The following is a 27,037-nucleotide window of genomic DNA, read 5'->3' on the forward strand; positions in this document are numbered from 1 at the left end:
CTAGGGGAAGTGGTTGGTCTTTGGTAGAGCGGATAAGGGATGCCAATTTTCTGTAAGGCCTGTAACAAGAGGTGAGGTCATGTTTTTTTAGAATTTTGGTAATTTTTTCTGAGGTGCCTCGGATGTAGGGAATGGTGATGGATTTAGAGTAATCTTTTTTGTGGAGGGGGGGGGACGAGGGAGGCTGTGGTTTGTAGGTTTTAATATTTTTTGGGGGGGAAGCCATTGGCTGAGAAAGTGTTGAGGATGTGATTTAGTTCAGTGTTTAGGGCCATGTCGTTAGAACAAATTAGTTTAGCCCTGTTGTATAGTGTTTTTACCACTCCATATTGTTGTGAGGGGGGGGGGGGGAATTGTTGGTGGATGGATCTGCCTGTATGGGTGGGTTTTCTGTAAACTGAGAAAACCAAAGTTCCATCAGGTTGGCTGGTGACTAGTGTGTCTAGGAAAGGGAGGCAGTTGTTTTCCTCTTTTTCCAGGGTGAACTTGATTCTGGTGTGTTGGTTGTTTGAGCGTGTAAGGAAGGAGAGGAGTGTTTCAGAGCCATGTGGCCAAATAGCAAACACATCATCAACGTAGCGAAGCCATATGGTTGGTTTTTGTGGGGCAGAGGCTAAGGCTTTTTCCTCAAAGGTCTCCATAAAGAAATTGGCCAAGGGTGGGGAAAGTGGTGAGCCCATGGCTGTCCCCTCTATTTGTTTGTAGAATTTTCCCTGCCAAACGAAATAGCCTGAGTTCATTGTGAACTGAAATAGGGCTGAGATATCGGGAGAAAATTTAGCTTGGATTAGCTCTAAAGTTTCCTTGAGTGGGACATTTGTGAATAAGGAGAAGACGTCGAAGCTGACCATTATGTCAGTATGTTGGAGTGTAAGGTTTTCTATGCTGGCTTTGAAGTGGGCTGAGTTTTTTATGTGTGATGGTGTGTTGCCAGTATAGTATGTGAGCTCTTTGGCCAAATGTTTAGCTAATTTGTATGTGGGGGAATCAATGCCATCCACTATGGGACGTAATGGCACATTTTCTTTATGTATTTTTGGGAGTCCGTAAATATGGGGGGGTATAGAGTTAAACGGTTTTAATCTGTTGGTAACTTCTACAGGCCAAGAAGTGACTTTCTTAAGGAGCCAGTGAAGTTTTCTAATTTGTGAGTTGGTGGGGTTGTAATTGATAGGGAGGTAAGTAGCCCGATCGATTAGAAGAGCATTCAGCTTACCTTTGTAGTCCTTTTGGTTAAGTACTACAGTTGCATTTCCCTTATCCGCTTTGGTGATAACTAATTGTTTATTATTTCTCAATTCCTGTAGGGCTTTAAATTCCTTGTTGGATATATTGGTTTTGGGTGGTTTTGCTATGGAAAGGACACAAGCTACATCCAGTCTTACACTGTTGGCAATTTGATGTGGAAGGTGGCGGATTCCTCTTTCAATCTGGATCATAATATCCTCACTTGGTATTTTTCTGGGAGCAATGGCGAAGTTGTGGCCACGTGAAAGCACGTTGAGAGCTTCAGGCTTCAGGGTGACTGAAGAAAGGTTGATTACGGTGTTGGTAGCAAGTTTTGGATTGACGGTAGGCTTCTTTTTGAATTTATCGAAAGAGCAAAACCACCCAAAACCAATATATCCAACAAGGAATTTAAAGCCCTACAGGAATTGAGAAATAATAAAGAATTAGTTATCACCAAAGCGGATAAGGGAAATGCAACTGTAGTACTTAACCAAAAGGACTACAAAGGTAAGCTGAATGCTCTTCTAATAGATCGGGCTACTTACCTCCCTATCAATTACAACCCCACCAACTCACAAATTAGTAAACTTCACCGGCTCCTTAAGAAAGTCACTTCTTGGCCTGTAGAAGTTACCAACAGATTAAAACCGTTTAACTCTATACCCCCCCGTATTTACGGACTCCCAAAAATACATAAAGAAAATGTGCCATTACGTCCCATAGTGGATGGCATTGATTCCCCCACATATAAATTAGCTAAACATTTGGCCAAAGAGCTCACACACTATACTGGCAACACACCATCACACATAAAAAACTCAGCCCACTTCAAAGCCAGCATAGAAAACCTTACACTCCAACATACTGACATAATGGTCAGCTTCGACGTCTTCTCCTTATTCACAAATGTCCCACTCAAGGAAACTTTAGAGCTAATCCAAGCTAAATTTTCTCCCGATATCTCAGCCCTATTTCAGTTCACAATGAACTCAGGCTATTTCGTTTGGCAGGGAAAATTCTACAAACAAATAGAGGGGACAGCCATGGGCTCACCACTCTCCCCACCCTTGGCCAATTTCTTTATGGAGACCTTTGAGGAAAAAGCCTTAGCCTCTGCCCCACAAAAACCAACCATATGGCTTCGCTACGTTGATGATGTGTTCGCTATTTGGCCACATGGCTCTGAAACACTCCTCTCCTTCCTTACACACTCAAACAACCACCACGCCAGAATCAAGTTCACCCTGGAAAAAGAGGAAAACAACTGCCTCCCTTTCCTAGACACACTAGTGACCAGCCAACCTGATGGAACTTTGGTTTTCTCAGTTTACAGAAAACTCACCCATACAGGCAGATCCATCCACCAACAATCCCCCCCCTCACAACAATATGGAGTGGTAAAAACACTATACAACAGGGCTAAACTAATCTGTTCTAACAACATAGCCCTTAACACTGAACTAAATCACATCCTCAACACATTCTCAGCCAATGGCTACCCCCAAAAAAATCCAAAAAATATTAAAACCTACAAACCACAGCCCCCCTCTTCCCCTCTCCACAAAAAAGATTACTCTAAATCCATCACCATTCCCTACATCCGAGGCACCTCAGAAAAAATTACCAAAATTCTAAAAAAACATGACCTCACCTCCTGTTACAGGCCTTACAGAAAATTGGCATCCCTTATCCGCTCTACCAAAGACCAACCACTTCCCCTAGACCTACCTGGTGTATACCAGGTCCCTTGCAGTTGTAAACTGTCGTACTTTGGCCAAACAGGCAGGACAGCGAATATCAGAATTTCTGAACACAAGGAGGACTAAATCCAGTTTTACAAGTATAGCCATTCTGGTCTTGCAGACCATGCTCTGGATACTCGCCACAGAATACGGTGGAAGAAAGCTACAGTAATACACCGGAGCAAATATAAATTCGAAAGATTATTTATGGAATCAGCCTCTGCCCTAAGAAACTCTCCAAACCTCAACAAATTTGGTTGTATGCAACTGCCCCAAATTTGGGAGGCATACATCAGCAGACCTTCAGCCCAACGGCCAAGAATGCCTACTTAGCCCGCCAGAGGGCACCATCAGGACTTCTAGGAGAACGATAGCTTCATATCTTCATTCTCAGTTACTGTATTGTTAGTGCCTGTGTGCAACTGCCGTTTTGTAAGTTCCTTTTGAAAATGGCAATGTGACATTGCCGAAATATCGGAAATATTTATTAAAGTATAATTTAATTTATATTCGGATCTACGTTATTTCAATTCCCTAAGCGATTTAGAAATGCATAACCAACGTATAAGCCTGTCTACGAGAATGTGCTTTGGAATATTTAATATTTAAGCAACAATCGAGTATTTACACTTTGCATATAATCCTATTCACTCGGCTCGCTGTTTGACTTCCACTGATCCAAATTAATTCATTTACTCGGACTTATAAGAAAATTACTGATTTGACAATTTTAACGAAAAATAAATAAACAATAGCAATACACTTAAAGCGAATTAAAAATAATACAAATAATGATAAATAAAATATTATGTTTTCAGTTTTAATTAAATTTGTAAGGAAGGAGGAATACACAAGAGATCGACCAAAAATCGCTCCACGATCGATGGGTTGAACACCCCTGCACTATTGCATCTGTTGATTTCTTTCTAAGCAGTGTATATGATGGCATTCAGAAGACACCTGGTAAACACCCAGAAAAAATAAAAGTTTATCTTTGGTTCATAGAAGGAAAGGAGACAGTTTGGCAATGAGAAATAGTATGGGAACAAGATTATATTTGTTCAGGATTCTTATGAAATGGTTTGAAAAACTAGAAATATACGGAATCTGAACTGCTTAATACTGGAATTTCAGATTTTATCTAGTGTACTGACCTAATCCCAATCAAATCAACTGTACATCCATACTAAAAGTTTGGGAGATTCTTATTCTAAAAATGTAAACAGAGTGCAATAGCGATAATCTTAAATTTTATCTCCACTTCCCAAAATGCCATATCTTCTGTAAGAGATATAATCTTTTATACAGATCATATTCCTCATCCACTAATTTCCAGATGTGATTTCTAACCAACCTCTCACCTTAATTACCCCACCCCAGGGATACTGATTAATGTATAATCTGTAGCAATAGTCCTAACACTATCCTTGCATAATCAAACTATCTTTCTTCATTCTACTCAATTTGGAACCCTACTCAATGACAATAAGTTAATCAGGTTAGAGACACTGAAAAAATTTTTGTGCATTTCTTTAGTACCTATACTGATATTCCAATGCTGAATTCACATCAAGCACTTCTAACTTACATAAATAAAAGCCATAAATCCATAAAAACTGAATAGAATAATTAGAGTAATTATGCGATGGAAAAGTTGTCTGAGAAGCAATTGATTCTTATAGATTTTTTAGGTGCTGAGTTCAGAAAAAAAATAGTAACAAAATTCCATCACCCACCAATTTTACCCAATTTCTCATTTTATCATTATTATTATTATTATTTGACACTTTAAGGGAGTCCAAAGACTCATTGAGGGAGAGTGTGCCAACAGCATCAAACGATTGAGCCCCTTCCAACTACTAATTGTGCTCAAACTTGATTAACTTTTTGCATGAGCCATTAGTAGCAGAGGCTCTACCAATTGACCAACCTTTGCTAGTAGTATTTGGATTTAAATTCAGCGCATTGGTATTTATTTTCATTCTCCTTTATTTACAGCTAATTATTTGTATAAGTGCTTTTTTGAAGTGCCTTTTTATGGTAAATAAAGAAACTTCCATGAAACTTCTCATTCTTAAGATAGGAGGAGGGAGGAATGCAGATAAAAGTGCAGGTGGCTACTTTGAATCTGATTCACTGAGACACAGATGACTTTCCTATTGTCACACACACATTTTCTTGTGTGATTCTTTAGTTGAACTTTAGTCATTGACTACAAAGGTTATCATATTTCTGAAAGGTGGCATATTTTCTAAGTTAGTGTGAAGATTTAATTTAATATGTTTGTGGTTTTTTTAATGTTTTTATGTAGTGTCGTATAATTGTGTGATGTCATTCTTTAAAATTCGTTTAACTGTGTTTTAAGTGGCGTCTGTAATGGCTTCAAGAGGTTCCAAAAATTCACCTAACAAAGAAGGATATACCCGTGCTTTTTATGTGAGTGGGGCAGCCGAGATCGAGAGCAACATTGGATCAAGAAGGAATGGCCAGAAAGAGTCACATTAGAATCTGGAAGTAAAAATTTGTTACACAAAACTTTGGTTGCTCGGGAAAAAATCCTTTTACCCCGCTTCACATAAAGCTGGGATTGATGAAGTAATTTGTCAAGGCTTTGTTGAAAGAAGGAGAGTGTTTTAAATACATCTGTGCAAAATTTCCAGGATTATCTACAGCAAAATTGAAAGAAGGTATTTTTATCGGTCCAGACATCAGGAAACTTATGAAGGATAAACTGTTTGAAGAAAAAATGGCAACTATTGAAAAAGAAGCATGGTAAACTTTTGAAAGAGAAGATGACCAAATTTTTAGGAAATCAAAGGACCCCAACTATAAAATGATTGTGAAAGACATGCTACAGAAATTCAAGGATTTGGGATCATCCATGAGCTTAAAAGTGCACTTTCTCAACTCCCATTTAGACTACTTTCCTGAGAATCTGGGAACTGTCAGCAAAGAGCAAGGAGAGCAATTCCACCAAGACATCAAGGAGATGGAAAAAAGGTATCAGGGCGGGCAGAATGTCAACATGATGGCAGACTATTGCTGGATGTTGCACAGAAACGACCAGGGAAAAGAATTTCACAGAAAAGTTCAAAAAGAAGCTTTGAAGGAAAAAGAAAAAGACGCCACAACGAAATATAAAGTATGTACTAAAGATTAATCTTTAATTACTTTAATTAAAATTTTTTTTTCCAATACTTTCATTCCAAAAATGTTTACGGAAAATTTTAAATACTGTTATTTTACTTAATATAATGCGTTTTAAAGCTATTTTACTGTAATATTGAGATTCATTTTGTGAAAAATCCTTATGTGATAGAGAAAAACGGAAGAGATATTTGAAATCAGCAGTCAAAACTAAATCAGAAACAGTTAATAGTTTCCAGACAACTTTATATAATATAATGTGTTTATTATTATCTACTATACACAAAACCTATCATACCTCTCCTTAAATTCATTCACTGTCAGGGAACTCACAACTAATTCTGGAAATCCATTCCACTCATTCATCCAAAAAATCTAGTCCGCACACCCTTACCAACCACGCTCTTATAAAACTTTCACGGATGACCCCCTAGTTATCTGACTATTTTCACATATTTTCACACCCCTCACAAATCTGGCCTTGTACAACATGGAATCGAAAATGCTAACCACAGGATCCATTGGCAAAATGCTAAGCTATTACATAGATCCATATATAAACATATAAACATGAACATTCATATAAAGAAGGTGCTGAAGCCATACTTCATAGACCTAATCTTAATCGGAACGACTGTCTCACTCTTCCAAAAGTTTGGGAAATTGTTATCCTGAATTCTATTAAATAATTTGTTTTTATTTTAACTTAATTAATTTTAATTTCATCCCAGTAGTTTTAATCCATGAACACGTGACTGTATAAGTAGAGGGATTCCAATTTAAGCATGCGCACTACTGTTTTTTTTTTAATTCAATTCCTATTGTTGTTCAATAATTGAACTAATGATGTCTTATGATACATAAGACAAAATATTTATATAATATAATAATAAAATTATTTACTGTGGCATATGTGTTATTCTATAGTTATTCACTAGAGATTTCATGTTATTCAAACAGAAGATGTAGGTTCAAATTCTACTGTGGGCATGGATGTTTGCAAATGTTTTCAGGCATTAAATGAATTTCACTGTCCAATGTCAGATGGCAACTCAGTTTATTTGGAGACCTTAAGTGACTTGGAAAGTTCCATGTTTGGTCTCTAGAGTTGGAGTTCCAGACCTGATCTGATTAAAGGTTAGGTAATCTACCTATGATATTAACATACAGTAGGTTTTTACCACTTTTCATTGGTGGGGAGAATCATACAAACATCTCAGCCCAATGCAGATTAACCTTATTACAAAATGTGACTAGGAAGTAAGATCAATGTTTAACAAATCCATGATGCTCTCTGAAAAGATTTATATTTTCATCAATTCAAGTTTGTATTCTATCTCCTCTAAAACCTTCACTGCCACACATGGTATACAAACTGGTCTGTAAATTGACACCACTGATCTGGATTTAATGTGGACTCAGAACCTGTTAAACTATGATGCATTCTTTATATAACAGTTCCAACTGTTTATTTCCTTATCATGTTCTACATATGTGTCACACTAAATAAATACTGACTTGAATTTGCACTTATGCAGTGGTGCTATTTTTCTCCACCTTCCAAACTCTTCAGGTAGTGTTCCTGTTGCCATTCCTTGCAAACAACTAAGTCAACTGTCGGCTCCTTTATATGTTCTCTTAATATATCTGTTCACATCCCATCTCCCATTCAGTCCCATAGCCATAATTATTAACATCAAACTTCACATTCGGAACAAACTGCTAGTCTCTCCTCTTCCTCTCCGGTGTTAGTCAACATTACTCTCAATCCAAAACTTGAAATTGTGATGAAATACTCAATTAACATTTCTACTATAACTCAGCATAAGTGACATGTTGCATTACCAGCAATAAAAGTCAGCATTGTGTTGTTTAAGGAAATTAACAATATACACTAGATAATAACTAAAAATACTGAATTATTACTTCCTATATTTTGCCAAAGTTAAATAGGCATCTTAAAGGATTAATACACTAGTATTAAACATGTACATGCAGGCACACTTCAGTAACAAAGATGGAACATGAGAGAATGGATGACCTAAAGTCCTATAATTATGTCACCTATTGGCTGTTGGGCTGACTATCTTCTGATGAGGGTTTCCCATATGAGAGGGCAGTTTGATACAACCATATTTGTTTAAGTTGGGATTGTTGGTAAGAGCTGGCTTTTTCCAACAGATTCCGTGCCAGGTATCCAAGGCATGAGTATCTGCTATGCAGGAAATCTGTTAATCCTGAGCAGCAGTAGTGGTGGAAATGGATGTAATCCTGGTGCTGATTATGCAGATGTTGGCTGTCCTACCTGGTAGACTCCATATAAATCCAGAGGTTGTAGTTGGTCTTTGGGGGAGTGGGGGGGCAGATTAGGTTTGCTAGATTTCTATGCAGTTTACAAGTGATCAACTTGTAAACTGCACAACCTTGTGATCAAAAAGTGATCACAGGGTTGTGCTTTAAGATATTGGTGACCTTTTCTGAGATGCCACAAATATAAGGAATGGTAATGATTTGCTATGATCTATGTTTGGAAAGGGGGGGGGGGGGCTACGTAGCATTAAAATTCTTTACATCTAGTGGGAGGTGTAGCCATTAGCCAAAAAGGTGTTTTTTATGTGGGTGAGTTCTGTGTTGAGTTGTTCAGAGAGGATGAAATGGAACTTGGTGAATGTATTTATCTGTGTATGTGTACAGCTTTTTCTGTACGTTAAATGTACCAAACAATTTTATAAACTTGGTTTTAATCCTTTTTCCCAAGTAAGCAAACAGACAAATAAGTCAAGTTTGCACCTGAACTATGTTCAGGTCTGAGACAACTCGTGGTAAAGGTGGAGCAAGCTCCAATCACTATCCCTTAGTATCTCCCCTAATTCAAAGCATATTCCCTTGTGGAGATGTATGATGCTATGCATTAAGGGAAAGGGCCACTACCCAGACCAATTTCGACCTTTATTGAGGTCTCATCAGTGGAAGCCAGACCCAGAGATGCCAAGGCTGAAGTAATGCAGAGCTTATAAATTTTACCTATACAAGTTTCCACAAGGTGCTTTGACCTTATAAAATAAAAATCTCAGGATGAGGAGAAAGTTTTTTTACCTTGGGTATACTATACGTTAAATGTACCAAGCAATTTTATAAACTTGGTTTTAATCCTTTTTCTCAAGTAAGCAAACAGACAAGTAAGTCAAGTTTGCACCTGAACTTGCTATTGGCCCTTTCCTTTAATGCATAGCATCATACATCTCCACAAGGTGGATGTGCTTTGCATTAGGGGAGATACTAAGGGAACGTGATCAGAGCTTGCTCCACCTTTACCATGAGTTGCCTCAGACCTGAACATAGTTCAGGTGCAAACTTGACTTACTTGGGAAAAAAGGATTAAAACTAAGTTTATAAAATTGCTTGGTACATTTAACATATAGTATACCCAAGGTAAAAAACTTTCTACGTCTTTCTCTCATCCTGAGATTTTTATTTAATAAGGTTAAAGCACCTTGTGGCAATTTGTATAGGTAAAATTTATAAGCTCTGCATTACTTCAACCTTGACATCTCTGGATCTGGCTCCCACTGACGAGACCTCAACAGTCGAAACTGGTTGGAAGCTTGGGTGATGAATGGCAATGCTGAAGCCCATGAAGTTTTAACTGAGGCTCGGCTGTTGCTGTTACTCCTCGGATGAGATATGAGCAAATGAGTGGCTCTGCCTGGTGGTGGGATGTCAAAGTGAGCCTGCCATGGTGTAGAGCCAACCGGTTCCGAGAGTTCATCTCAGTGGCAGGGTGAGCCTGTTACTGAGGGGAACAATGCTGAGTTTTTGGAATTTGACCTGTACTTGAATATTCAATAAAGGTCGAAACCAGTCGGTAGTGGCCCTTTCCTTTAATGCATAGCATCATACATCTCTGCAAGTAAAAAACTTTCTACAGCTTTTTCTATAGACTGAAGGTCAGAGATTTATTGGGTTGTCTTGTAACCAGAGTGTTTAGGAAGGGCAGATTGTAGATTGTCACTTTCTGTTTTGAATCGGATCCTAGGATATTGGCTCTTCAAATGGGATAGGAAAGTGTGTAAGACATTCTGGCTATGTGGTCAAATTGTGATCATCCATCAAACACACAGCATAGCTAAATAGTAGATTTAAAGGGGGGGGGGGGAGAATTTAGCGTATTCTTTTCAAATGTCTCCATGAAATAAAGTTAGCCTCTATTTGTCTGTAAATTGAAAGGGGGGGGGGGTTCCCCTTACTCTACTGAAGCAAATTTAAATTCGAGAGGATTTTCCTTGAACTGGCTGCAGTTCTTACCAACTATCCCAAACTCAAAAAATATGGTTGTATCAAACTGCCTTTCATATGGGAAATCCTCATCAGAATATAGTCAGCTCAACAGCCAAGAACACACAACCAAAGCCAATAGATGGCATAATTATAGGACTTTAGGTCATCCTCTATCTTTCCTGTTCCATCTTTGTTACTGAAGTGTGTCTGCGTGCACATGTTTAATACCAGCGTATTAATCCCTGTAGATGCCAATTTAACTTTAGCAAAATATAGGAAGTAATAATTGAATATTTTCAGTTATATAGTCTATGTTGTTAATTTCCTTAAACACGATGCTGGAGAATCAGGAATAAAAGTCAGTCTTACATATTCACCCTTTTAGGGTTTACAAAAACCAACTTTTGAATAAACCGATTTTCGAATTCCAGTATTTACAAAAAAACTGAGCAAACCAGTTTTCGAATTTTAACAAAAAAAATAAATAATTAATTATATATATATATATATATATATATATATATATATATATAAGTAAAAAAAAATTATACTTATTTTAAAATTTTTCAGTTTATTTAATATTCATGGAACTAAAAAAAATATCAAAATAAAATGTACTCCATACAAAACCAAATATAAAAAAAATAAAATCCATACAAAATATAAATTATAAATTTTTATTTCATTTAGTATTTTTCTTCAAGAAATATGATTTCAAAAAAATATAAAATGTCCACTGAATGATTACTTAATCTTGTTTTTATTCTAAATACAAAATTGCCTGAAAGAAAATACTCTCTCACTGGTTACTGAACTTGGTTTTATTGTTTTTCAGGGAAACAAATAAGAAATCTAAATTTTTTGTTTTTATTAGTTACCTAAAATACTGAAAATTAGGAAAAAGCCATTAGGAAAAAGAAAACCAGGACGTCCTCTTAAACGATGACTTCTAAGGCCGGAACAGGCCATGCTAGGCCTAAATCCTTGCTACACATGATGATGAAATACTGAAAATTCAGCCTTCAGTATCTTCGGATTTGATATTATTTCTTCAGGTTTCTCAAGAAACCTATGAATTGATTTTTCCATGATGTCTTTTAGAGCACTGCCCTGATTAATAGTTTCTCCGTCTCCGATATATTCATCATCGGAATCTGTTTCCATACAAGAATTTGGATATATTCTAGACAATATTTTTCCATATAATTTAATAATATCAATTGAAGCTAGTGGAAATACACTAGATTTCTTTGTTGAAATGTTTTGTGGATTTTGCAAATATAGCAAAAGGGTAACCAATCCAACTTGTCTTCATACTTCTAAAGCATTTAATAATTTGGAATTAATTTCAGTCTTTAAATTTTTTAATTCATTTAACAGAAATTTATATATGCCTTCACTTGTTAATAAACTGGCATCTCGCCACCCTTAGGCCTCGGCTGCAAAGATGTACTGGTCCCAACACTTTAAGAAGCTCCATGATTTTAGGATATTGAACTTCATTCCACATATGAGAATCACCAATATCATTCAAAGCTAAAACACACATTCTTTTAATGTTATAAATCTTTCAATCATGGCCGCTAAACTATTCCATCTCGTTTTGGCAGTCAAGAATCAGACTTAATTCCTTTTTCTTGTTTTACATAATTCTGAAGGGATACTATCTCTTACGGGAGATTTTGAAAAAAATTTGCAAATTTTTCTAATTTAGGAAATTGATTGTTTGTAATTGTCAGACAACATAGGAATCTACAGTTGTTATCTAGATCAACTGTGGATCAAGATAATCAACAGAATTCAAAAAATCCTCGCCATAGTCATCTTCACACTCTACATCATCTTCTGATTCCTCACTTGTAACATATACATCGGTTTCAGAAATTTCTTTATTTTTATATAACACATCAATAACTACTAAGTGTATGGCATGTGAATAGCATAGTTGATTAATTATAGGTCATAAGTGGCCAAATTTTTTTACAACAGTGGCACCATCATTTGTCGCTGCAACTATGTTGGTTGCTAGATCCAAGTTAAAAATTTGTAGCTGCTGAGAAACTAATTCTAATGTTTTCTTAGCATTGCAGAAACTAGCTATTGGAACTAAGTCCAAATTAAAATCTTCCACAAAATGGTGTATGTTGTTATTCAAATACAGTCATACCCCCGACTTACGTGAATCTGGAGTTACACGGTTTCATATATGTACGTATTCCCGTCCCGCTTCACATCTCACCACTAGTCGTATCTTTCCAGCACCGGCCGCATTCGCCAGTGTCGCACATGCTGTGAACAAGTACTGACGTGTTTCGCGTGGTCTCCATTCATACACGATTTTTATAGTCTACAAACCTTGCGATTGTTTAATATTATGTTCTTGATAAAAATTTTATCACATAAAAAATAATAATGTCGTCCAAAGGAAGCAAGTCCGATTCTTCTACAGCTAGCAAGAAAAGAAAAACATTCACTTTGGAAACAAAACTCAACATTATTAAGGATTATGAAGGCAGAATGAAAATTTGTGAGCTAGCAAAGAAGTTTGATCTACAGGAATCCACAGTAAGAACAGTCATAAAAGAAAGGTTTACAGATTTTGGAGGACATAGATTCTAACGAGGTACGAATTGTAGCCACAAGGTAAGGAATAAAAAAAATCATTAGCTTGCTATGAAGAAATTTTGCATGACAAGAAAAAGACATTATGCCGTCAGACGAATCCATTAGATTTTATGAAACCACTGACATCGAAATAACTTTGTTTTTTTTTATGTACAAAAAAACTACAATTATGATTATATTTCTTAAAAAATATAGGTGTTTTTGTAAACCTTTGGTCCCAATTAACTAATATTTTGTATGTTTGTATGCAAAATTATACCTGAGTTACGCAAATTCGACTTACATGCTGTTTGTTGGTCCCACCTACTGCGTAACTTCGGGGTATGACTATATCTGCGATTTCTTTTGGTAGTCCACTCATCTAAAGTTATAGAAAATTTTTTTTCCCATTCTTCTTAATACAATCCAATTCATTTATAGTTTCACGTTTGCCACTGTCATAAAACATATGGATAAGATCAGTTATTCGAGTTATTTTGTGGTAATGAATATCCCCATTGTTGCAACAACTCTCATATGAAAGAGCTTGTTGTAATGGTATTAATGGACAATCCATCCATTGCAGCAAGTTTTGCTATAATTTCTTCTAAACTGCTCCTTTTCATGAAATTAAAAATACTGGCATGTTTTTGTGGGCAGGAGGAAGGTCCAGGTGTTTCTTGCTTGTCAATCATTTCTGTTTTCTTGTCGATTATTATTTTATGAACTGCTTTCAGATGATTATGGAGATTGCTCGTAGATGAGCCTTTGCAGCTCAACATTTTATTACAATGATTGCAACCTGCTAACCTTATTTTTAGACCAAACATTCATTTTGGTCTAAAAATTCAAATGAAATATTTTAAATATTTTTATCAATGACATCAATATTTAATAATGAAAGAATGTTATATTATTAGAATAGAAATTAATGAATCTATTTACATTGTTTTTGTTTTTATTAACTTAAACAAGAATAACAAATTATAACATAAATTTCCTATTCCTGCTTGTGATCAAAGTGAACGGAGCTGTCGCAGCACCTGGTCTGATGGGGTGCATGTGAACAACACAGCTGATGTCATCGGTCAGTCTGTGTGCTGTGGCTGCCACATAGAATAGCATAATAGAATGCATTTGTGATTTGCATGTCAAACATTCGCCTGACTCATGAAGATTAGTTTTACTGCAATATGCTTGTGCCCGAGGCGATTTCAAGTCAAAATGTTAATGTTTTTAATTAAATAATTAATTTTTACATATTAATTCTAGTATCTAAAACCAGTTTTTAATTAAAAAAATGGTTTTCGATTTTACAAATTTATCCAAAAAAAAACTGTTTTTAAACCCAGTTTTTAAAAACTGACAAACCCTATACCCTTTATTCTAATAGCCACGTAACTATAGAATTCTATAGGATTTTCCTTTGCTACCATAACCAATCTCCATTCACATACCAATTTTTTCATTCATGGAACACATTTTCATAGCCCCTGCCTTATACCTCTTGTGTTGCTGATGTATTCTTTAAACCTCCATTCATGATTAATCTATTTCACTCTTGCTCTATTCTCCTAATCAAAGAAATAGAATCTGAGACTGCCATAAGCAAACTGATTTCAAAACAAATGATTTCTCTCTTCCTTCAAATGGTTACCGATCAGTTCTCAATAGGTCACCAATCAGTTTCCTTAGTTTGTAATAGCTTCTTGCTCCATAATTTAACAAATTTCTTTTGTTGAGTGGAGCTTACATCTGCCTAAGCCACCTTCCATGTCAAAACCAAATGATCACTTTCACCAACTGGTCATCAGTGATATCTATTATCATATGATACATTAAATTCAACATGTCCTACATGTTGTGTAAGTAGTTAGCTCATGCATATTACTTACTCCTTCCAATCAATGCTTCAGTAATTAAAGTCATCCATTATTATCACCTGCCTATCATTCACCAGTCTCAACTGGCAAAACCATTTCAGAACCACATTACTTGGCTTAAAGCCAGCAATATCTGACTAAATATCTGAAAGTCCTGCTCACCTCGTTCTCATACCAACTTGAGAAACTTCAAGATAATCAGTACTACCCCACCTCATTTTTTTTAAATGCTATATGATATTCTATTCCTGTTAATATATCATTTCTGTCAACCATCTCTTGATGATAAATGACATGTAGACCAACTAATTTCAAAGCCACAAAGCATCAGCTCTGTTTTGTTTTTTGTTTCTAATACTCCAGATACAAGCTGTTATGTATAAACATAACAGCTTGTATCTGGTTCCCTATTCCTTACCATCCCTATCATTTTCATTCCTTAAGCTTTCTCTCATACAATCATCATCCATCTTATCCAATTCTGATAGCTCAAATGCACAACACCACTGTGCAATTTCTCTACTGCGACACACACATGCACTTTCTGCTCAACAGCAAGCAACACAGCTCACACTATGACTCTCACTCAAATGCAAACTATCTGCCAGCAAACAGCTCTCCTTTACACTTCCAATTTCATACATCTGCATACTCAAGAACTCCCTTACTAGTAGTTATTGCCATTCGTAATCATCACACTTCTCAGCTACCAACCATAACATTTCAGTAGCAGACAACTTTTATTCTTGCACTCTTCTGCTTTATCTGTCCAACACTCACACCTCATACTACCTCATTTACATTTCCTCACAAATCACTCATTAAATGACAGCTCACTATAGATTTAGTATTACATACTTTTTTTTTTATTTCACATATAATTTTCGCCCTAGTGAGCAACTACAGTATGACTTTCAAATTAAACATGTAGAAGAAAAACAAGAAGACTTAACAATGAAAATGCATGAACCACAGGTGCAGGATACAGGCACAGTCTAAAATACATGAAGAGAAAGTATGTATTAATATATATATATACACATATATTTCTTACAGAATGTGTGGAGAAGATTTCAGTCCATTTCTGTTCAAATTTGGACAGTGAAGCAAGATTTCACAACTTTCATTGTATAAATGTTACATAAGATAATTATTTTTATGAAGGACCTTAATTTTCCTCCAAAGGATTTGATGTTAGGTAGAAACAGAATGTTCTGCAAGTCCTGACTGTTCCTGCTCATTGAATTTAATGTAACTGAGGTGTTCGTCATGAAGAATAATCGCTCTCAATCTACCAGTTTTTGGCCAAAATATGATAACCTACACTGGCACAGAATTTGATAAACTCTAGGGTGGACTAAAGGCAAAAATCTATCTTTTGCAGAGCCTAAAAACATTTTGTCAATAGGGTGAAAAGACACCTGTAAACTAACTGATCTAAGCAGTTGGGCTATTCCTTCTGCGATAGCGTTAAACATAAGGAATGGCCATCTCTTGGGAGGCAGGTGACAAGGAAAACCCTATATCAACATTGACATAAGACTACAACCCTGGCAAAAAAGTATCTGATCAATGTTGTTATCACTACAATGACTGCAATATACACCATATATTTCTTGGAAAATTTAACATATAAATGTTTTAGCATGCAAGAAATAAAATAACTTAAAGTATAAAAAGAAAAGAAAATTTTTTGTATGATTCAAAGATTTAAAGCTGACAAGTTGGGAAAAAAAGTAACCGGTTGCTGAGGAAACAAATCTGTATCATTTTCCAATATGCCAATTTACAATTGTCTGCACACGTAAAGCATGAAGAATATGTTTATAAGGAGCACAATCGTTATTGCAAAATCTGAATTCTATCTACAATGTTAAAGGATGACTCCTGTGAGAGAACTTTCAAGCAATTTAAAAATCAGAATGACTGAATATCTGATAGATGGAATGTCTCAAAGACAAGTAGCTAGATTACTAAAATGTGCCCAAAGTACTGTATGTAACAATTGGAAAAAATATTGTTCGACTAATACTGTAAAAAGCATGCCTCAAAGTGGATGTCCACGTGCCACCTCATGCAGACAACACAGAAAACTGACTGAACTTGTGAAGACCATGCAACTTTCAACATCCAAACAACTTAATGCTGCATGGTCGAACTACAAAGTGAAGATAAGTGGCCGCACAGTACAAAATCAGCTGAATGGTCAAGGATTTCACTTTTGCAAAGCTAAAATGAAACCTTTTTTGAAAAACACACACACACACACACGGAAAAAAAAAAAAAAAAAAACGTTTTCAATGGTGTAAAAATCATGTAAATTGGGAATTTGATGACTGAAAAAGGTCATTTTTAGTGACGAATCTTGAATTTGCCTTGGGACCGATGATAATAATAATACCTTTGTATCGGCGAAAAGATCTTCGATGAGTACATTAATACCAAGGCTAAGTTTTCACCTTCGTTTGCTGTTTGGGGTTGCATGACATCACAAGATGTTGGAAAACTATGTATTATGTTATGTAGTCAACTCCAAAGAAATTTTAGAACAATTTTTGGTTCCTAGTATCAAAAAATTCCAGGATTCCAATGACTTCATTTTTTAAGATGATAATGCATCTTGTCACCACAGCAGACGAATCAAGAGCTATCTGCGAAACAATGGAAACACTCCAATTAACACTATGACTTGGCCTTTGAATAGCCCAGACCTTAATCTGATCGAAAATGTTTGGAATATTTTAAAGCAACAAATCGACACCAAAAGGCCCACAAATGTCATCAAATTACATCAAGCAATCATAGAAAGCTGGAGTGAAATTTTGCCAACTGACTGTCAAAAGCTTATTGAGTCCATGTCATGAAGGATGAAAGCCATCATTCAGGGTAAATGAGGAATAACAAAATACTGAGTTCAGTGACAGGATATATATTTCCCCATCAAAGATTGATCGCATACTTTTTTCTTCAGTGTTTGATTTCCATTCACCTAATTTCTGGTTAAAACTATAAAATATTTTTTGTAATAAATTTGATTTCTTTCTTAATCATATTTATATTCATTATATTCATAACAAAAATTTTTGTAATGAGGAAAAATTACACAATGTTAGTGTTATGGTCGATCGGATACTTTTTGCCAGGGGTTATAGTTATAGCAATGAGCAAGGAAGGTGGACCGGATGTATTTCCTGAGACAGCAGTGCTTCAGTAGAACACAGAGCCTAGCTCAATGTACCAATATTGATGATGCCAGATATTTGACAAGGATGATGATGTGAAAGGGCATGAATGTAAAATCCATAACAGTATAGGTTTTCTTTAAACAGAAGTGAAAACTGCCATTTGAAGAAGAAGATCTAGAAAAGCAATTTTATTATCCTATTCTATCTCAGAGTGAAATGGATGTAATGTATTCTGTTGATGATGACAAAATCCTAAGTTCTGTAAAGGAACATGCCAAACTGCAAAGATACTTCACGGAACAATTTCCAACACCTACTGGACAGCAATCTCTCCTAAACTGTCCTTATGGTACAGGCATGTGGATAATATCCTTGCAGTTTAGCACAGACAATGCTACTCTATATCGTGTACATGTAGCTCATGCATTTTCATTGTTGAGGCGTTTGGTTTTTCTCTTTTACTTGCTTAATTTGAAAGTCATATTAAAGATGCTTTTGACACTAAGGTGAAAATTCTGTGTTAAATAAAAAATATTACACAAGTATTAAATTTAGCGAGTTGTCATTTTATCTAGTTATGGCTTGCATTCCCATTTATCATGTAAAACCATTTGTTTCAGCCCAATACAGTTAAATATTTTCATTTCCTGTCTTCTCCATAACCTGACAATTTGCTAAATTTAGAGAAAAAAAAAGAGAGAAATTGAAGAATACAGTTGATGAAATACAGATGCTGACAAAATTGGAAAGACCGTGTTTAGGTGATGTCTGGCAACACATTACCAAAACTAGCACTTAATTACAACAATGATGATTCAAAGATCACCTAAGTGCAATAATAGTCAATTTCCGACTAACAAAAGGTTACATTTATTATGGTATAAAGCACAAAAAAAACAGTGAATTTAGTTAGAACTAAATAAATAAACATTTCTTGCCTATATCTTTTGAGCAGCTGCAAAAACACTATCTACTCTGTCACATACTAGATATAAACAAAATTTCTGCTTCTATGTTTTCATGGATGGCTGTGTTTACATGAAAACATCCATCTTAAACAAAAACCCATTACTATGTCAATATGTAATTAGATAGTAAAAAAAAAAAATGTTGCAAAAATTTTATTGACTATCATTTATAATATTCATATATTTATGTATTTCATGGAAGCATGATGTAATATTCATCTCAAACTTTTAAACAAAACTTTTTTCCTTAGCTTTCACAAAAGAATGTCAGAATTTGAAATATTATTTAAATCAACATACCCATGTGCACACTATGATCAGTACATGTCAAAAACAATCAGTAAAATGCCCAGTGTGAGTTGTGTGCTACAATACAAGAGGCGAATCTACCATGCTTATCTACTTGATAACATATATATTAAGCAATAATAAATCAATTTAAAGAAACTAAAAATATTCAAGAACAAGAACGTACAGGATGTCAAAATTCAATGTCTATTTTGCAAATATGTCATTAGTTTAGTAAAACAAGACAAATTTTCTAGCTGCCTTATATTATGACCATACACTTTTTTTTTCAACTTTACACCATTAGAGTTTTGTGTATGGAATATAACATAAAAGGTGTAAACATGAAATTTGACTATTTAAAGACTAAAATTAGAGATGTCGAACCTTAGTTATTCAATCCTCGTATGAACATGAATGCTGAATTTCTGTGTGTGAAGTGGATTTTAACACATTATCAGTGCACTGGAAGGCAAATAAAAAAAGATTGGGTTACAAAAGAAATTTTTAATGGATGGTTCAATCAATGTTTGTTCCAGAAGTTAAACGCTATTTGATGGGGAAAAAATCTGGACTTGAAAGTTTTATTGATTATAGACAATGTGCCTGTCCATTCCTGTTTTAGAACACCTGAATGTAGAATTTTGACACCTAATACAAAATCCTTAATACAGCCACTAGACCAGGGTGTGATCGCTATCTTCAAAACTTACTACATAAAAAGAACATTCCAATACATTTTGGATAAACTAGATAAGGATAATTTACTGACAGTTATTGATGTGACGAAAAAATTTTCTATTTTGTATTGCATCAAACTTTCTAAGTTAGCGTTATCAAAATTGAAACTATCAACTTTAAATGCATGCTGGCTACTTGTCCAGAATGTGTGAAAAAGAAAAACCCTGTACCCTTGCATACAACTGAATATCCCAATATCATTAGATTAGCATATGCAGTTGGTGGAGAAGGATTTGATGATTTTTCATCAGCAGATATTGAAGAATTGATGGTTGACAAGGCTGTTATTGATGACAAAATAATAGAAGCTGTCCTTGAGAATCTTGATGAAAAAGAAAAAAGTGACGATGAAGAGATTCTATTCACTGCAGGATTAATTAAAGAAGGGCATCAAATGGCTAATAAAATTGCAGTCATTTTCTTACACATGATCCAAATGATGAACAAGCTGAGCAGTTTAAACGTGAACTGAAGTCATGTATGGTGCAATATGAAAAATTATACAAAAATCTAGTCAAAACAAGATTTCAACGATTAATTACAGAATTTGTGGTAAAAAAAATAAAAAATAAAAAATTAACCTACAGAATTATCGGAAATTAGTGCTAATTTAGTTCATTTTACTGAAGAAAACATTTCGCTATTGCAGTAGGAACAGGACAGCCAAAGTGTTTCAAGTGATGGAAGTGATTTAATTCCAGTGTCACACAAAAGAATGCAGCTACTGTTAGAAAGTTACGACGAATAAAATTTAACTAATAACCATATGGGCGGGTGTATTTGGACCTTTCTGAATTTCTGTTTTATTAGTGACACACTATTTTCTTTAAGAGATGCATATCTATATATCTATATATATATATACAGGGTGTTCGGGATAAATTTGACATATTTATAATTAATTATATTTTTCCGTAAGTTACATGTATTAACACACACTTCTCTTCATTTAAAAGTATGGACCCTTCTTCATTCATATACAAGATGTCAGAAAGGATGGATAGCTGGAACCCACCTGAATCATGGAAGAGAATAACTTGTATCATGATGATTCGTGCCCGCCATCAAAATAAGGATATTACGACTGCTGCCCAATGCTCCCTGAATACAGTAAAAACAATCAGGCATGAACTAGAGACTTGCAATGGTGACTACGAGGATGTAGCAAGAAGAAAGATCCCTAACAGACGATCTGATTGCGTTCGTACAGCAGAATTCCTCGCAAATCTGCAGGAACAGGTGTTGAAGAACCCTAGCATTGGAATTCGGGCTTTGTTCGTGGAGTTGCTAACTGTAGTCAAGCCCTGGATAACAAGGGTAGCCAATGGTAGGCCGTATGTATGGCAGCAGGATTCGGCCCCTTGCCACACCTCTGGGAAAAGTCAAAAATGGTTGTCTGAAAATTTCTACGACTTCACCAGTCCAAATGTTTGGCCTCCAAACTCCCCAGACCTTAACCCCATGGATTATTTTGTATGGGGCGCAGTTGAAAAAGACACCAATCGCACTTCCAGTAATACAAAAGCCCAGTTAATGGATAAAATTAAAACAGTTTTTGCGGCCCTTCCCAGGGAGACTGTAGCATCAGCTTGTTCGAGGTTCCGAAGCAGAATTGAAGCTGTGATCGATGCTAATGGTGGTTATTTTGAGTAAATCTTGTTGATAGTATTGTAATTAACTCTGCCTGTAATGTTTTTTTGTCAATTCATTAAATTTAATAGATACAAAGAAGATTTTCTTTTTCCTTACGAAACTGTCAAATTTATCCCGAACACCCTGTATATATTTTATTTTATTTTATTTTTTTTTTTTGAAAATAACTTATTGTTCGTATTAGGTTTTCACATCTAGAACCATTCATCTATTTTTTTCATATGCACTGTATTCTTTATTTACACGGTTTTCATTTACACAATTTTGTCTGGAACCAAACTACCGTGTAAATGGAGAATTGGGTGTATATTTGTTTGCATTTAGTAATGCAGTTGTATGTTTAATGTTACCAGAATCACCATATGGTTAAATGATAGCCATACAAAGGAGACAAATGCACTTTAATAGTATACTTCCTTACCAATGTTGTAATCCTTAGGGATTTACATAGAAATAATGTTGCATATATATAGTATATTTATAGTAGTGTTCCTATGCAGTACACTATTACAACATGCAAGCGCTGTAGTAATGGCAACTATGTTGTTACTAGAGTTTCACTTTGTATCTTAGTAATGGACACATGCATCAGTTGTGAGTTTCCAAAACAGCTGTCGCTAGGTGATGAGAATGCCACCAGCGAGGAGAAGCAAAGAAGTGAGAGCTGGAAAGGAAGAAAAGCTACCAAGTTAAGTTCAGTGATCCGGAATATGTTTTTATTTGCATCTTTAGCATACTCTCTATGCAAATATATTAGTTCTACTCACTGAGATCTATTTCTTCTATTAAGGAATTCCAGAAATAAACAATGAATGAATGAGTAAAAAATAAAGGAAGATAAAGAGAACAGTAACAAAATAAATGCTACAAAGGAAGTTTGCATATGGTCTAGTGAAACTACAGAACTTGTAGCTGAATACTATACTCAAGTTTTCCATAGTATTTAATGTTATCCCTCAAATTTCAATTTAACTGTGAGTCAGAAAATGAATTTTCTTGAGCTCATATTATGTAATTTTAGAATGGCCATATAGATATGCTTCAATACATAATAAGGATTTAAGAGTTAGATACACAGGATTGTTACAAATTAATTTTTGCTAACTGAAATTCTGAAAAGAATAATGCTTATATCATATCTTCTCAGAGAGATAAAGGGAATTACTAAATATACACATAATTGAATCTATTGTCTATATTTATATGCTTACAGTAAATAACTTAATTTTTTATATACTAGTCATTCTTTGCAATTCACACTGATTTTGAAGTTAACAACATCATGGATACATAAATGGCATCGTCTATTTACAAGATTAACAGAGCAACCTCAGATATCCAATAAGGGGGGGGGGGGAATCTCATACTAGATAATGATAATTTTCTATTAACTAAAGACACAGGTATTCACATACATCCAACACCACAGTAAGATTCAAATTGTTGGATAGAAAGAAGTGATAATACCACTCAGCCAACAAAGAATAAAAGCAATAAATTAATAATAGCAGAGTGTCAAAATAGTTTCTAGAAGCACTATCAATCTTTCAAAAATTTTAAAGTTTCAAATAAAGTGAAGCCATTTTAATTTATACATGAACAATTTTTGGTCAGAACAACTCCATCATTACCATCTTGACAAACTCCACATTATTAGCAACATCAAATAACTTCTTTTTCTTTTTTTTTTTAATTTGCATGAAAACCCCAAATATATCAATAGCAACTTTTCAAGGTTGAATCTAATTCCTAACTTCCAGTTTACATCATGCAATTTATTATTATTATTATTACGTGACACCTCCAAGGAGTCCAAGAGACTCATCGAGAGAGGGCATTCAACTCTACAACTTTGTCTCCACCAACTACAACGAACTGCAACTACTATCATCTGTTCCCCCTCCACAGGTATTTTCTCAGACAATCCACAAACATCCATGCCCACGGCAGGATTCGAACGTGCAGTCTTTTAGCTGGAACAGATACGCCAACCACTCGGCACCAACCAGGCTGGCATTATTTAAATTTTATACAAATTTTATAATTTTTTACTTTTAATGTAATTATTTTAGATGTAATTATTCCAGTGATGTTACAAAAATACTGAATAAAAACCAAAAATTAAATTTATAATCTTTAACAAAATAATATGCAAACCCTTTAAAAAAGAAACAAAAATAAAACTACCATATTCTAAAATGAAATTATTAGCAATGTTCTTATCTTGAAATCTTCCCGAGATTCTTTGGAAAGACTTAGGAAATGTCCAGCTGATTACTTATGACTTTCCAAGAAACTATAGACTGACTAAATTTCATAAGAATTTACACACTACACTCTGATTAACTCTACAGAGAGCTATCAAAAAATGAATGATCAGTATATATGAAGACAAACTACTGAAGGGGGTATACAGGAAACAAGTGAAATAATTTAGTTGAAATGCTGTCAAGCAGGGCTCAAAAAGTGATTAACCTCATGTTAACAACTGAATTTCCGTGCTATACTTTCTTAATAATTCTAAATGCATGCAGAATAGCATATACACACATATATATATATATACTTACATGGTATCACCAGTTTTTGCAATTCTTGAAAGATAGTCTTCTAAAATTGGAGATATTTGATTAGAACTTTTTTCAAAATCTACAAAATAAAAATGTTGGAAATGAATTTACTAATGTGTTATCAGTAGACATCACATGTAATTACTGCTATATGAAAAAAGAAATACAATATTTGGGTTTCTGTTTGACTAATTAATACTGCAAGAAACCTTCTTAATAGAAAATTATTACTGCTCATCAAATCAGCAATACTAGTCTTGTCTTCCTAATCAGAGAAGAACTGCAACGAGTGTAAATTACAGGAATTATAGTTTTTGAAAATATTTTACATATGCTAGCACAGTGCCGAGCTGAAATATATACAGCTGAATCATGGCCAAGTAAGTCTGATACGTTATCACTAAGTTTATATTCAGATGGCTAGGAATGAGCATAACTGCTGTAGATTCCAAAACAGCTGTCACTAGGTGACAAGAATGCCACCAGCGAGGAGAAGCAAAGAAGGGAGAGCTGGAAAGGAAGAAAGCTACCAAGTTAAGTTCAGGGATCTGGAATATGTTTTATCTGCATCTTTAACATACTCTCTATGCAAATATATTAGTTCTACTCACTGAGATCTATTTCTTCTATTAAAGAATTCCAGAAATAAACAATGAATGAATAAGTAAAAAATAAAGGAAGATTAAGAGAACAGTAACAAAATAAATGCTACAAAGAAGTTTGCATATGGTCTAGTGAAACTACAGAACTTGTAGCTGAATACTATACTCGAATTTTGCATAGTATTTGATGTTATCCCTCAGATTTCAATTTAACTGTGAATCTTTCATCAGTACAAGATCTCTGGGGTGTTCCACATGATTTCATGTCTTGTAGACTGCTTCATCATTTGGGTCAAAATAGTTTGGTCAGAGGTATAAATGTGGCTCTGATTTTAATTCCTACAAGCTCTTGCCAACATCCTGAACTGAAAATGATGAACAGGAGGGATATAACCTTTTTATACTAATATTATCCAGTTTAAATTTCTGCAAGAGTTCACCCCCACCTATACAGAAATTTAAATAACTTGGCTGCTGATAGATTGGACTAGAAGGTTCATGGCAGCCTCGAATGGCTTTAGGTGGATGAGGAAGATGATGATGATTATCCAGTTTATAACATGCTTGTGGTTGAAACAGAAATTTAGTAATAACTTTATGTGGTGGTGGAGGGGGGGGGGGGGAATTAATTAGGAATATAATAACAAGTAACTGGAATTCTTTGGTTAATTCATCATTCATAAGATAACAAAGGATGGTTTGAGCTCCTAATCCCCAGCTTCTGAAGTCCCTATCTACAATGGTCAGCATGAATATGTAAACATCCATTTGTATGATTGGCTTCCTATATACTATAATTTTTATTCCATTCAAAGATCAAATCTAATATCCAAAAAGGAAACAGAACCAGCTTTCATATTGGGCTGTAAACTCAATTTTGGGAAATGTTGGCTGTTCAGAACTCTCCCCAACTTTGATTCATCTGCAAACAACTGTATATCACCATTTAAGTCCCTTCCAATGTTATTTACATACAAATTAAACAATAATGGCCCCAAACAGACCCCAGGATTGCACCACTAGTGACTTTCCTCTTCTGGGATAATATCACTCTCCCCCATACACAACCCTGCTGGTACCTATCAGACAGCCAATCCAATGCACTAATCTACTGTCCAGCATCCATCCATTCCTATCAAAAGCCTTTTGCAAAACCTAAATATGCTACTGTATATGTATTCCCTTTGTATAATGTATTCATCACCGTGCTACAAGTACAAAGAAAATTCTGCTGCTGCTGTCAACCCAGTTCTGAATCCTTGTCCTCACTAGCCTCTCCACTACCTAGACCACAACTCCAGACAAACAATATAATTGGTTTTGAAGCCCTAGTCTTATTACCCCCCCCCCACTTTATAAAGCAGAACAATTTTGCCCTCTTTCCATTCCTTCGGAACTTGGGCCAATCTAAGACTCATGTTAAAAAGGTAAATTAAAGCTGTTAACTCCATAGAACATTCCCTCAAGACAAGCCACAATATACCATCCTATCCCATGGAATTGTTGACATCAAGTTTACTGAATTCCTCTCATTTAATTATGCTAGACGATTTTCTTCAGTCTTTGGATCCAAGCATTTGCACTTAATGTGAAACCAAAGCAATCCTTTCTAGTATGAAAACAATTATTTCCCATTCAACTTTAAATTCTGATCCCTTATCTAAGCCTTGGTTTGCCAAGTGCCAAGGATGTAAAGGGTAAAATTAAAGCAGATCACAATTCTTTCATCAAAAATATCCATCTTTCTTAATTTATATTGAAACCTGAAATATCTGCAAAAAAATTATCAACACATCCAAAAATTTATTTTGAAAGGGCTTAAAAAATCATGAAATTTGCATCATGTCAAAATAGGAATCATAGGCTGTAATATCTGCTCAACTGTGCTTCTACTTCTTTTGTAACTAGATGGTTCCATTGCGCTGTCATCCACAAAAACTTCTAGCTTCCTACCTTTCCTCCAAGTCCTGCACCAGTGATTTTAATAAATATTCTCCTACCATTCTAAACATGAAACATTCAATATTCCTTTAATATTCTGCCAAAAATAGATCAGAAAAATCTTACTCAAATGCATACCTCCTCTTCCTGATGACATTTCCCCAATTTTCTGAAGATTTGTGCAGAGAACTGATTCTATCTGTCA

At 35.0% G+C, this 27,037-nt stretch overlaps 1 protein-coding gene across 2 annotated transcripts in view; it reads right to left on the reverse strand.

Annotated features, from left to right (window-relative positions):
- Positions 1–27,037, reverse strand: part of LOC150110089 (uncharacterized) — a 196,522-nt gene that overhangs the window by 165,335 nt on the left and 4,150 nt on the right. For both annotated transcript variants that reach the window (XM_090391262.1, XM_090391271.1), the window contains exon 2: positions 24,290–24,368. In XM_090391262.1, coding sequence (XP_090247388.1) covers positions 24,290–24,368 — 79 coding nt within the window. The remainder of the gene's footprint in view (positions 1–24,289; positions 24,369–27,037) is intronic.

The sequence above is a fragment of the Typopeltis vanoorti genome, chromosome 1 (genome assembly GCF_054136105.1).
Source record: "Typopeltis vanoorti isolate ZY-2024b chromosome 1, IOZ_Tvanoo_1.0, whole genome shotgun sequence".
In the NCBI taxonomy this organism is placed as follows: Eukaryota; Metazoa; Arthropoda; class Arachnida; order Uropygi; family Thelyphonidae; genus Typopeltis; species Typopeltis vanoorti.